Below are 12,951 nucleotides of genomic sequence, written 5' to 3'. Positions count from 1 at the left end.
CAGTTTTATTAGGGTTAGCTACTGAATACACTTTTCAAATTACCCTTTATTTTTAAACTTAATTACCAAAAAGAAAAGCACGTGCTCATGTGTCCGATTCCCGAGTCCAATCGGCCGACATTTTCTACTGTGTTAAATCCTCCGAGTTTTATGAGCACCAAAAAAAAATGTTAGGTTTAACAAACCGTTAAACTACCACCAAATTTTGTGACGGAGATTACAATACAAAAAACATACAAAGCTGAACTCCCTCCATTCAGAACACTTTGTCTCTATTGAATTCTTTCTCATTCATCTTAAAAATGATTCATCAATCGATTTCAAAACCCTCAATTCCGTCGATTTCATTCTTACAACCAAAACCGAAACCATCAAATTCAATTTCATGGAAAAAGATCATTAGATCTGAAGCTATAAATTCATCACCATCAGAATTGAAAACCGTAAGCCAATCAAGTAATTCTGAGTTATTTGAGTCTAAACATAAGAATGGGGATTCATATCCAGGTGGTATGGGTGCTTATACTGGTAGAGATCCAAATGTGAAAAAACCTGAATGGCTCAGACAAAAAGCACCCCAGGGTGAAAGATTTCAACAAGTTAAAGATTCTTTATCAAGATTGAAACTAAATACTGTTTGTGAAGAAGCTCAATGCCCTAATATTGGAGAGGTAACTTTTGTCTCCTAAACTTCATTCATTTTATGTTTAGACATTTACATTGTTGAGTGCTAAATCAAATTTTAAGTACAGTGTTGGAATGGGGGAGGAGATGGTATTTCAACTGCAACAATCATGGTTTTAGGAGATACTTGTACTCGTGGCTGTAGATTTTGTGCTGTGAAAACTAGCAGAAATCCAGCTCCACCTGATCCAATGGAACCCGAGAATACTGCTAAGGCTATTGCAAGCTGGGGGTAACAAATATTACCCACTTAATACTGTTATACGCATTCAGAAAACAATTTTGGTTTTGAGATTTCATATAGTGTTTTTGTATATTGGCTTTGCTTGTAGAAGTGATACTTTTCTCTCTAATGGTGGTTATTGTCTGTAACAGTGTGGACTACATTGTGCTGACAAGTGTTGATCGAGATGATCTACCCGACGGTGGAAGTGGTCATTTTGCTCAAACAGTCAAAGCTATGAAGGTATATATGTTATTCCTCAAGAAAACAATAACGACTTGTTTACAAAACCAGAGTTGATTTGATTTTAGAATTTAATTTGCAGAAACTCAAGCCTGAAATTATGGTAGAATGTTTAACTTCTGATTTCGAGGGAGATTTGGAAGCTGTGACGATGTTGGTACACTCAGGCTTAGATGTTTTTGCTCACAATATTGAGACTGTAAAACGGCTTCAACGAATTGTCAGAGACCCTCGGGCTGGGTGAGTACACAATAATCTTATCTATCTTTGTTTCACTTTTGCTATATTAACTCTTGATGAAACCATTTTAAAACTAGATAGTAGGAGTGTTCCTCCTCTCCAGATTAAGGTTTAGTGCAGCCAGAATTTATCTAAGTAACTCGCCTCAGTTTCTTTACTAATGTAGGATGAGTATGATGAGCATGCATATATGAATCCAACGTCACCCTTTAAGAGCTTCCCCTGCCAATTTTCGATTCTGAACAGAGTTGATGTTCCATTTAGTGTGCTTCAGAGGCTACTTTTTGGGTATCTTGGATATTTACTGATTTCTTCAGTTAACAAAACAGGTATGACCAAAGCTTATCTGTACTCAAACACGCAAAGCTGTGCAAAGAAGGGATGGTGACCAAATCGTCTATAATGCTTGGCTTGGGTGAATCTGACGAGGAGTTGAAGGAAACAATGACCGATTTAAGGGCTATTGGTGTTGATATTTTGACACTTGGGCAATATCTACAGGTGAAAATAACGTACATATTTATTTAGTTGATAATATATTCAACACTTGTGGTATGTGTCACTAAGAATGAAAGGTTTGTTTTGTGTAGCCAACTCCATTACACTTGACTGTCAAAGAGTATGTTACTCCAGAAAAGTTCGCCTTCTGGAAGGAATTTGGAGAATCAATTGGTTTCCGTTATGTTGCCAGTGGACCCTTGGTAAGTGTCTAGAGCTGTAAATTTTCTGAAATTTCATGTATGTGATTTGCTCGTAAGAATTCAAGCAATACATGTTCATTACCTAATACTAATCAAAGCCATGATTATTAGTATCAAAAGTCAAGCAGCATGGCAGAAGACCATTACCATTTCTTATTTTTATCGAACAATTTTACAATCCTGAAAGGAAAATGTGATCTGGATTTTACTCATCCTAGTTCTTAAGCATTGCATTCAATCTATATCTTCTCAAGAGGTCCTTGCTGATACTTGTTTAATTGGATGGTTTTTCTAGGTTCGATCCTCATATAGAGCAGGCGAGCTCTTCGTTAATAATATAGTGAGAGAAAGTGTCAGGAATGTTTCTACTGTAACCTAAAACTTCCACCTTGAAGACTGCATACTTTTCGTGACAATTTTTCACCAGAAGCAGCTCGAACTAGAGGTGCTGATTTTGGAGCAGGCAAACGTCAACCGTTTAAAAGCAGGGAGTACATATGCAAAAGTCGGCTTCTTAGATAACTTCTGGCCTTGTTCTGAATCTTCAGCCTTTTCCCGTTCAGAGGCAGAAGATCAAGTCTTCTTCTTCATTGTGATTCAATTTTATGTGATAATCATTTGTGTTGTAATACAATAAGGATCAAGTAGAAGCTCTTTTTAGTTATGACTTTTATGAGTATAATTATTGCACCCAAGAACTTGGCATTTCAGTTCATGCAGATCTTCGTCACTGTAGTTTTGATTATTCGAATCAGACTTTACCTTGGAGGTTCTCCAATGGAATGTATGTGAAGATAAATGTCTAAGTTCGCATAGGATAGACATTCATTTTTTCTAAAATTCTTCTCCGACCCAACTTCTTAAATCAATGCGAAGATGACATGGCCTAAATTTCTCTCCAACCCAACTTCTTAAATCAATGCGAAGATGACATGGCCTAAAAATTTTTTAGACATTGTCAAGGTGAATGTCTAGTTTAGTAAGCTTTTGCTTACCTAAACTAATTCAAATATATTAAATAACCATTGTTAGCTCTAATAAAATCTAAAAATGTAAAAATAAATTTTACATTTAATCCATAAAAAATCACAAACAACATCATTGGAGATGAACTATTTTTCCTCCCTAAATTTAAGGAAAAATTGGAATGAGGATGTCTTGTTTGTGTTGCCACCTAGGAAACACACACAACCACCATTGGAGAAGCTCTTAACGGGTTTAGCAAAAGGAAAGAGTTTGCGCTTGCTCAAGTGAGCATCCATCCCAAGTCTAAAGCCAGTTTGTTGAGCTGAGCTGGGACCAAACATAAGGGATACTCCCACATCTACATATCAGGAACTATTTTTTTTTGATGGAAAAGATCATATATTAGAACTAGCAAATGCAATACAACAGATTTACAGAATCATTTTTATCAAACGAATTAGAATCTATGATAGATTTGTGAACTCGTTGGTTTAGGCTGTTTGACATGTGTTGTAGTCTTTTTAGTCTTGCCTCCTTAGCGATGTAGTCCGCTGCATTGTTGTTCTTTCTCTTTATATATTTACTTTAGCTTGAGGAAGCTCGTCCAGAATTATTCTTATTTCCTGCAATGTATTTTCTGCCGACCACGGAGATTCTGAAGCCACCTTGTTTAATTTGTCTGCGAAAGCTTTACAATCCATTGCAATGACCATACTTGATAAGATATTGTCCTTTAGCCACGTGATTGCCTTCAGTAAGGCTTTTGTTTATGCATGAAAAGCTGACGTAGCCCACTCCGAACCCGCCGAGAGGTGCATGAATGTCTCTTCATCAGCAGAGTACAATATGAAAGCATATCCCATCGAAGAATCTTCTTTTTGTAAGATGCACCAATGAAGATTATCCAGTATGAGTTCAGGTTGGACCAAGAATTGTTGATTGATATTTTGTTTTGGTTCTCCTTATTGCTTTTTGGGGTATTTGACGGGGTGGAATTTAAGAAACCATTTATTTGTCCTAGTAAACTGACTGGGTCTGGGCAGATTTCCTCAAAAACAACCGAACATCTATATTTCCAAATGAACCAAAGTTTGGTAGATATTTTTACCTGAAGCTGGCTCAGATCAGCTTCTGTAATCCACCACTTAACCCAATCAATCAATAGCAGAGCTGGTAGAGTGTGTGATGATTATATGATGTAGATATAGACCAAACAAAATTGCTCTTGCAAAAGGGCACTCGCAGAAAAAATGAGTCTCCGTTTCTTGCACTTGATTATTACATAAGCGGCAAATCGGGTCAATTTCCTTATTGTGGGCACCTAATCTAGCCGACGTTGGCAGGACTTTTTGCACTATTTTCCAGATGAAAATCCTAATTCTAGGGATGGCTTGAATTTTCCAGATCTTGATCCATGGAAATCTAGGTTATCATTATTGTCGAGATCCTGATTGGCTAGAAATGTATAAACATTTTTAGCCGAGAATTTCCCCGATTGATGGTGTCTCCATCTAATAATATCTTGCTCATGATTCCTGGGATTTATAGCTTGGATGTTTTTCTTGTCCTCTGGGCAGAAGAATTAGTTTAACTTTCCTTGATCCCATCTATTCTGATATGTAATTAGATCTTGAACTCTTGTTGGTGCCTGTTTTTGACTGTTGGGAATTTTTTGAATTATATATGTGTTGGGTATCCATATGTCTTCCCATATTGTCACCGAAGCTCCGTTTTTGACTTGCCAAATAAAATTACCTTTTATTAGCTCTAACCCTTTTTGAATGCTATTCCAGATCCACGATAGATTCGAATTTTTGGATTTTTCGAGGGGGTGGGAACTCGGGAAGTATTTTGCTTTTAACAACTTGACCCATAGTTGGTCTTGTTCAGTGACCAGTCTACTAGAAAGTTTGGTAAGAAGGGATAAGTTAAAATGATGGGGATTTTTAATTCCTAAACCGCCTTGGGAAATGGGTTTGCATATACTTTTCCAAGCCCTTATAAATCCTTCTTGTCTTTTTTGCCCATCTTTTTTCCACCAGAAGTTTCTCTGAATACGGTCAAGCTGATCAAGAGTTGTTTTCGGCAGGGCAGGACTTGCATTTGATATGTTGGGTATGAATCGTATGATTGAAGGATAGATTTTATCAAAAAAATCCTCCCTTCTTGAGATAACAATTTCGATTTCCAACCTTGTAACGTGGAGTAGTAACGTTGTAATAGCGGTTCAAAGTTGGCTTTTCTGTTTTTGTCGAAGAATAGCGGTGTACCCAGGTACCTATCATTTTTGGTCATCAGCTGGACTTTTAAAATTCTTGCAATTATTTTTCCATGTCTTGGGTGTATTTTTTGGCTGAAATACACACTGTATTTTTGTAGGTTCACCATTTGACCTGTGATGTTCCCAAATAACTGTAAAATTTCCAATAAACTTTTCGCTTCCCCCAGGTCTGCTTTTGTGAAGAAAAAGCAGTCGTACGCAAAAAAGAGGTGAGAGATATTTGGAGCATCTTTGTTTATCTGGAACCCATATATTCGCTTGTCTTCGATTGCCTTTTCGAGAAGCCTAGAGAGGAATTCCATACAAACTAGGAAGATATATGGTGATAAAGGGTCCCCCTGTCTAAAACCCCTAGATGTAATAAAAGATGGCCCCATGGACCCATTCAGAAGGATTGAAAAATATGTTGTAGATATGCATTGTAGAACGAGCTTTGTCTAGAATTCCGAAAAACCAAGAGCTAATAGGACTTTCTCAATAAAATTCCAATTAATAAGAGCTACCAGTGCTTTTGGTTTTATTTTACTGTAGATGATTGTCAACTCATTCAAGAGCTTCAAATTCCACGCACTTCAATAAGCTCTATTGATTGCCTTTGGAGCGCGACATCTTCTGCATATAGCTATAGGAATGTTCAATCCATGTTGTGCCAATGCTGTAGAGTATTTTTTGTAGTTTATATACCTCTATTGATTGCCTTTGGAGCATTACATCTTCTGCATATAGCTATAGGAATGTTCAATCCATGTTGTGCCAATGTCGTAGAGCATTTTTGTAGTTTATACCATGTCTGGATACATAAATAATTTTTTTATTTTTAGAAGTCAAAAAGCAAGAAGTTGGGTGTAAAATTTGAAAACGACTTTTAGAAGCAGAAAAATCAACTTTTTGTGAAGCAAAATGCATTCGCTTTTGATTTATGCTTCTAACTTTTACTTCTGGAGAAGCAGAAACACTTATGCTTCTAGCATCCAAACATGTTATTAGTGACCGGAGTTGAGTTGAGTTGAGTCAGTAGAGAAGTTTGACGGTGGATTTGCCTCCCATTAAAACCCACGTGGAAAGGAAGAATATGAGAAGTAGGATCGCGAATCAAGTCCGTGCAGCACTGGAACAGGGAGCTTTCTTTTCTTTTTCTTTTTCCTTAGACTTATTCCAATTTTACCCTCAAATTCAGGTAAAAATGACAAACAAAGACGATCGTCTCTAATTGTCTCTGCTTCCTCCTGATTTTTCTTTTTTCAGTTTTTGGCCGTTGAGAGAGTTTTGATTTGCAGTCTCTTCTGCGCGGCCGATCTCTGACTTCCTCTCTCTAAAAGTCTCTCTCCCTATCTCTAAACGCAATCCCTCCCTGTATTTGATCTTCAGCAAAGGTAAATTCATTAAGCTCTCTAAAATTCGAGATCTTAGATTTATTGTTATCGAAGATCTACTACTCATTCCTCATTTTTTACTCCAAATCAGTATCACTTAACTTGTTGTTTACCTAGAAAAACTTAAATTTATAAGATCTGTGCGAAAAATTTCAATTTCCTGTTTCAATGAATAATCATGTTCTGCTGCGAAACTAGATTTAGGATAATGTAGAATTTCCCAAGTGACCAAATACAATTAGAGAACTTAATAAATCATCTCAGTTGAGTAGTGGATCTTATTATACCAACACAGTTAATGGCTTTCTTTTATGTGTTAGGATGTGATGGGAAATTGACCATATTGATAATTGAGATTGTTGAACCTTCTATTGTTTCGAAATTACGCATTTTGTAGTACCTACTTGTTTGTGGATATGATACTATAAACTTTATTTGACGTTGTAGTTTGTTCAATGTGGTTTAGGTATATATAGGTGTACTAGCTGGGGCAATTGGACTACTAGATGCACATGACTTTTGAGTTATTTTTCTCGCTCGTTGTAGAGTGATAGTAAGGAGGCATAAATGTTGAGGTAAGCTCTTCAACGCTATCTCTTTTGCGTTGTGGACATCATTTAAGGTTATATTCTAATTTGTGCTACTTTTTTAGTTTGACATCAACTTGTATGCATGAACTTTTCGGGTATTGTGGTTTATAGTTGTACCTTTGTATGTAAATTAGGTTACATGTTCCCTTTCCATGGACATAGATGATGTGTACCAGTTGATCTCTAATACCTTTCTGTGTCGGGGGCAATCTGAATTAGAGTAGTTAGTAAGAATGACTGTGGGGAGCTTAAAGATGCATGCTGGAATTGAGGAAAATGGGCACGGCGAGCCTGGGCAGTATATACCAAGCAGTACTGCTTTTGCATGTATGATAAATTCAGAAATTGGTGCACTTTTGGCTGTTGTGAGGAGAAACGTATGTTGGGGAGGCCGTTATATGTCTGAGGAGGATCAACTAGAGCATTCTCTGATCCAATCATTGAAGTCATTACGGAAAAAACTCTTTTCCTGGAATCGACAGTGGAATGCAGTTGATCCATCCATTTACCTCCAGCCATTCTTGGATGTGATTAGATCAGATGAGATTGGAGCACCAATAACAGGAGTTGCATTGTCTTCTGTTTATAAAATTTTGTCTCTTGGCATACTTGATCCAACCACTGTGAATGTCAAAGATGCAATGCATTTGGTAGTTGACGCTGTAACAAGTTGCAGATTTGAGGTCACCGATTCTGCATCCGAAGAGGTTGTGCTTATGAAGATACTTCAAGTTCTTTTGGCGTGCATGAAGAGTAAAGCGTCATTTTTATTGAACAACCAGCATGTCTGCACTATCGTGAATACGTGTTTTCGAATAGTTCATCAAGCAGGCACAAAAGGCGAGTTACTGCAGCGTATAGCTCGCCACACGATGAATGAGCTTGTAAGGTGTATATTTTTGCATCTACAACATTTTAATCACACAGGAAAACCATCAACGCATGGAAATGGGCCTCCTGGAGAGACAGAGGTATTGACATCTAGCCACTAATTTATCTTGTCTGCATGATGTTGTTATGCTGCTGTCCAGATCAAAATCTTTCTCAGAAAGGAAAAAAACTAATTTGTTCATATAATATAACATTAGATATTTGAATGGTTACATCTACTCCACCGTATCATTAAAACTATTATATATTTTATAAGTTCCCTCAGGAGTCATATTTCATTGCTCCTTTTTCAATCATATTGCATTTCTAAAACTCATCGTGTATTGAGATATTTCATTGCTCCCAGAAATTCTTCTGATTGATTATATATTCAAGTCGAATGCCTCTATTTGATGCAGGTGAGTGTGCTTCAAAAGGAGTACACATCTGAAGATAAACAGTTAGATAGAAGTAATGGTAGTTCCGAGAATGCTTCTGTCTCTGTGGGTTCTCTAAGAAGCTTGGTAGATGATTCTGTGGTTGGTACTGGTCACAGTGAGGTAGCAGTTGATGCAGTTCCAAATCCCATGAACGAACCGTATGGAGTCGCTTGTGTGTTGGAGGTTTTCCAATTTTTGTGTTCCCTCTTGAACGTTGGAGACCAAATTGGTATGAGCCCAAGATTGAACTGGACAGAATTTGATGAGGATGTGCCACTTTTTGCCTTGGGATTGATAAATTCGTCTATTGAATTAGGGGGATCCTTTATAAGCCAGCATCCGAAGTTATTGATTTTAATTAAGGAGGAGCTGTTCCCAAATCTAATGCAGTTTGGCCTGTCTATGAGTCCCCTGATTCTCTCTATGGTCTGTAACATAATCCTAAACTTATATCTCCATTTGCGAAAAGAGCTAAAATTACAGTTAGAAGCGTTCTTGTCATCTGTAATTCAAAGACTTGCACAGAGCAAGCATGGGGACTCTTCATATCAACAGCAGGAGGTTCTAATGGAGGCTCTTGTTGACCTCTGCAGGCAGAAGACATTCATGGCAGAACTGTACGCTAACTTCGATTGTGACATATCTTGCTGCAACCTGTTTGAAGATGTTAGTAACCTTCTGTCAAAGAGTGCTTTTCCAGTTAACTCTCCATTGTCTTCGATGCACGTTCTCGCTTTGGAAGGTTTGGTTGCCGTTGTTGAGGGATTCTCTGAAAGAATTAGTAATTCACCATCATTTTCTGATAAATCGTTATTAGTTCTCGAACAGTATACTCCATTTTTGAATGAGAAGTGCAAGAATTATGCTGATCCAGACAGTTGGGTTGGATTTGTTCGTCATAGGAAGCAAATTAAGAAAACTTTGATGATGGGTGTTGATCACTTCAACAGGGATCCAAAGAAAGGTCTAGAGTTTTTGCAAAGAACACATCTCTTGCCTACTGAACTTGATCCCCAGAGCGTAGCTTTGTTCTTTAGGTATACCTTAGGGTTGGATAAAAATATTGTGGGTGATTTTCTGGGAAGTCATGAAGAATTCTGGGTTCAGGTGCTTCAGGAATTTGCTCGAAGTTTTAATTTCCAAGACATGAATTTGGATATAGCTTTGCGTTTATTCTTAGAATCATTTAGGCTTCCAGGAGAATCCCAAAAGATACAGAGAGTACTCGAGGCATTTTCGGAGAGATTCTATGAACAGTCACCACAGATTTTAGCTAACAAGGACGCTGCACTTGTGTTATCTTATTCTATTATCCTGTTAAATACGGACCAGCACAACGTGCGAGTTAAGAAGAAAATGACAGTAGAAGATTTTGTGCGAAACAATCGGCGAATAAATGGTGGGGATGACCTCCCTCGTGAGTTCCTATTGGAGCTTTACCACTCAATCTGCAAGAACGAGATTAAGATGTCTCCAGAGCAGGGTGCCGAGGTTGTGACGCCAAGCCACTGGGTCAACTTGATGCACAAATCAAAGACTGCGCCTCCATTTATTACTTGCGACTCCAAACCCTTTCTTGACCGTGACATGTTCTCTGTGTTATCGGGTCCTACACTTGCCGCTATTTGTGTGGTATTTGATAATGCAGAAAATGAAGATATTTACCAGACATGTATAGACGGTTGCCTGGCCATGGCCCAGATAGCATCTTGCAGTCATTCAGTGAACATACTGGATGATCTTGTTATTTCCCTTTGCAAATTCACAACTCTTCTTGATACTTCTCAAATGGATGATCCCATTTTAGCGTTTGCCGACGACACCAAAGCTATGATGGCAACAGTTACAGTTTTCACCATAGCAAATAAGTATGGTGATTATATTCGTGCTGGCTGGAGAAACATCTTAGATTGCATTTTAAGTTTGCACAGAATAGGTTTACTTCCATCTGTTGCGGCCAGTAATGAACAATCTTCAGATCCTGTTTCTGGAAAACCAATAGCGCAGTCTACAGCTTATGTGCCTGTGAAGACTCTTGCTCCTCAGAGGTCATCGGGGTTCATGGGCAGGTTTAGTCAATTATTATCTCTTGATACAGAACAGCAAAGCTTAGAACCGACCGAAGAAGAATTAGAAGCTCAACGACGCGCTCATCAAACAATTGAGAAATGCCAAGTTAGTACCATTTTCACAGATAGCATGTTCTTGCAATCTGATTCTCTATTGCAGCTCGTGCAAGCCCTAATCTGGGTTTCAGGTCCATCCCAGAAAGGGAAAAATGGTTCATCTGAAGATGAAGATACCTCGATTTTCTGCCTGGAATTACTTACCACAATCACACTTTACAATCGAGACAGAATTGTTCTTCTTTGGCCAGGTGTTTACGAACATATAGCTGGCATTGTTCAATCTGCTGTAATGCCTAGTGCGTTCATTGAAAAGGCAGTCTTCGGGTTACTTCACATCTGTCAGCGTTTGCTCCCCTATAAAGAAAACCTTGCTGATGAGCTCCTGAAATCTTTGCAAGTTATCCTAAAGCTTGATGCTCGTGTAGCCGATGCATACTGTGAGCAAATAACACAGGAAATTGCTGATCTTGTGAAAACAAATGCAGGTTGTATCAAATCTCAGATGGGATGGCGGACAATTGCTTCCTTGCTCTCAATCACCGCTCGACATCCTGAAGCCTCCGAAGTGGGTTTCGAAACACTGGCTTTTATCATGACTGATGGATCTCATCTTTCAGCGGTAAACTATAGTCTTTGCGTGGATGCATGTAGGCAGTTTGCAGAATCACGGGTTGGGTCCGCAGAGAGATCGATTCATGCATTAGATCTAATGGCAGGGTCTTTCACGTATCTCACTCGATGGAAACTATCTCCTCAGGAAGCATCAGAGGTTTGGCTTGCGTTAGTGAAGGGACTAAAGAAGGTTTGCTTGGATCAGAGGGAAGAAGTTCGAAATCACGCAATTTTGTCATTGCAGAGATGTACAATAATGATTGAGGGATTTTCACTGCTGCCAGAGTTATGGTTGAATTTCTTTGATTTGATAATATTTCAAATGCTTGATGATTTCCTTGAGATTGTGCAGGGAAAATCATCGAGGGATTACCGTAATATGGAAATCACACTTTTGCATGCTCTGAAATTATCGTCAAAGGTGTTCTTGCAGCAAATAATGGATCTCTCTTCATTATCCAGCTTTCCGAAGCTATGGGTGGGAATCCTCGGCCGCATGGAAATTTACGCCACAATCAAGATAAGAGGTAAAAAGAACGAAAAACTACGTGAACTTGTTCCTGAGCTTCTCAAGAATTCCTTGCTTGTTATGAAAACAAGTGGAATTCTCTTGAACCCCAAAATCAATCCTGGTTCTGATCCTACATTGTGGGAATTGACATGGCCCATCGTAGACAATCTAGTTCCTAGTTTAAAATCTGAAGTATTTTCGGATAAAGAACCAGATGTTACCCAACAGCAAAAAGATTCAACAATACCGGAGCTCTCCAACAATGGCATCAGTACAAGTACGGCTTCTATACAGTCATAAATAGTTAGAATTTTCATTTACATTTTTTTGATCAATTTTTTTTCCAATATCAGCAGCTTTTTTGGTAAATTTTTATGAATGCATCTCTCCATTTATCAATTTGAGATGTTTTGTGAATGCCATATGTTTAATGTATAAGATTTTTTATAAGAGGTTGCGATGGGTGCCCAAAACTTACAGAATGGGCACCTAACCGAATCATACCTGATGTATACCAAAAATTCAGGGTTCTTTTTCTTCGGGTTCTTGGGAACATTACTCATTTTCATCTCTGGATATTTGTTGCAGTCTTTTGGTTCTTTAGGGCTTTCTGATTTTATTCCTAATCGAATCATTTGTAAGCTTGTTTTCTTTGTATGGTTAACACAGCAGGAACGTATGAGAAGACATAATCAGTAATGATTTGTATGAAAATCAATGGATTCAAAAATGCAAGAGCAGAACTAAAATAAATGAACCAAGAAAAGAAAAGGTGATTAACTAAACCATGAAACCAATTAAAAAGATTTTTTTTTTTAATTTTTTTTCTTTTATTAATATTCTTCGAAAGAATTCTCATCGGACAAGAAACTAGTCGGTAGCCGAGCAACAAGCTGGCTCCAACTCCTTTTTGAACGACCACACTTAACCTATGAAAAAGGAAATCTCCTACTCGCACATTAGCATCATGGTTGGCCATGTAATTGCACAGACGTTTAATAAAGTCTATCGTTCCATCACCAAGCTCACTAAGAGTAGTAAAGGTTAAAGCACAAAACCCGTAGCCTTGAGATGTGCATTTTTCCAAA

The 12,951-nt window shown here is 38.0% G+C and overlaps 2 protein-coding genes across 2 annotated transcripts; both read left to right on the top strand.

Annotated features, from left to right (window-relative positions):
• Positions 1 to 203: 203 nt before the first annotated feature.
• Positions 204 to 2,801, top strand: LOC113297614 (lipoyl synthase 1, chloroplastic-like). The gene is made up of 7 exons (XM_026546142.1): positions 204 to 671; positions 753 to 916; positions 1,060 to 1,150; positions 1,233 to 1,390; positions 1,720 to 1,891; positions 1,981 to 2,091; positions 2,387 to 2,801. Exons 1-7 carry the CDS (start codon positions 303 to 305, stop codon positions 2,468 to 2,470), a joined length of 1,149 nt encoding a protein of 382 aa, XP_026401927.1. The 5' UTR covers positions 204 to 302; the 3' UTR covers positions 2,471 to 2,801.
• A 3,734-nt stretch (positions 2,802 to 6,535) lies between these two features.
• Positions 6,536 to 12,439, top strand: LOC113297613 (ARF guanine-nucleotide exchange factor GNOM-like). Its single transcript, XM_026546141.1, has 4 exons — positions 6,536 to 6,711; positions 7,178 to 7,286; positions 7,436 to 8,272; positions 8,591 to 12,439. The coding sequence occupies exons 3-4, from the start codon at positions 7,535 to 7,537 to the stop codon at positions 12,161 to 12,163; spliced, it is 4,311 nt and encodes a 1,436-aa protein (XP_026401926.1). The 5' UTR covers positions 6,536 to 6,711; positions 7,178 to 7,286; positions 7,436 to 7,534; the 3' UTR covers positions 12,164 to 12,439.
• The last annotated feature ends 512 nt before the right edge of the window (positions 12,440 to 12,951 follow it).

This window comes from Papaver somniferum, chromosome 7, assembly GCF_003573695.1.
Source record: "Papaver somniferum cultivar HN1 chromosome 7, ASM357369v1, whole genome shotgun sequence".
NCBI classification, from domain to species: domain Eukaryota; kingdom Viridiplantae; phylum Streptophyta; class Magnoliopsida; order Ranunculales; family Papaveraceae; genus Papaver; species Papaver somniferum.
Note: the sequence above shows the minus strand (reverse complement) of the source record. Positions and strands in the feature narration are given on the sequence as shown.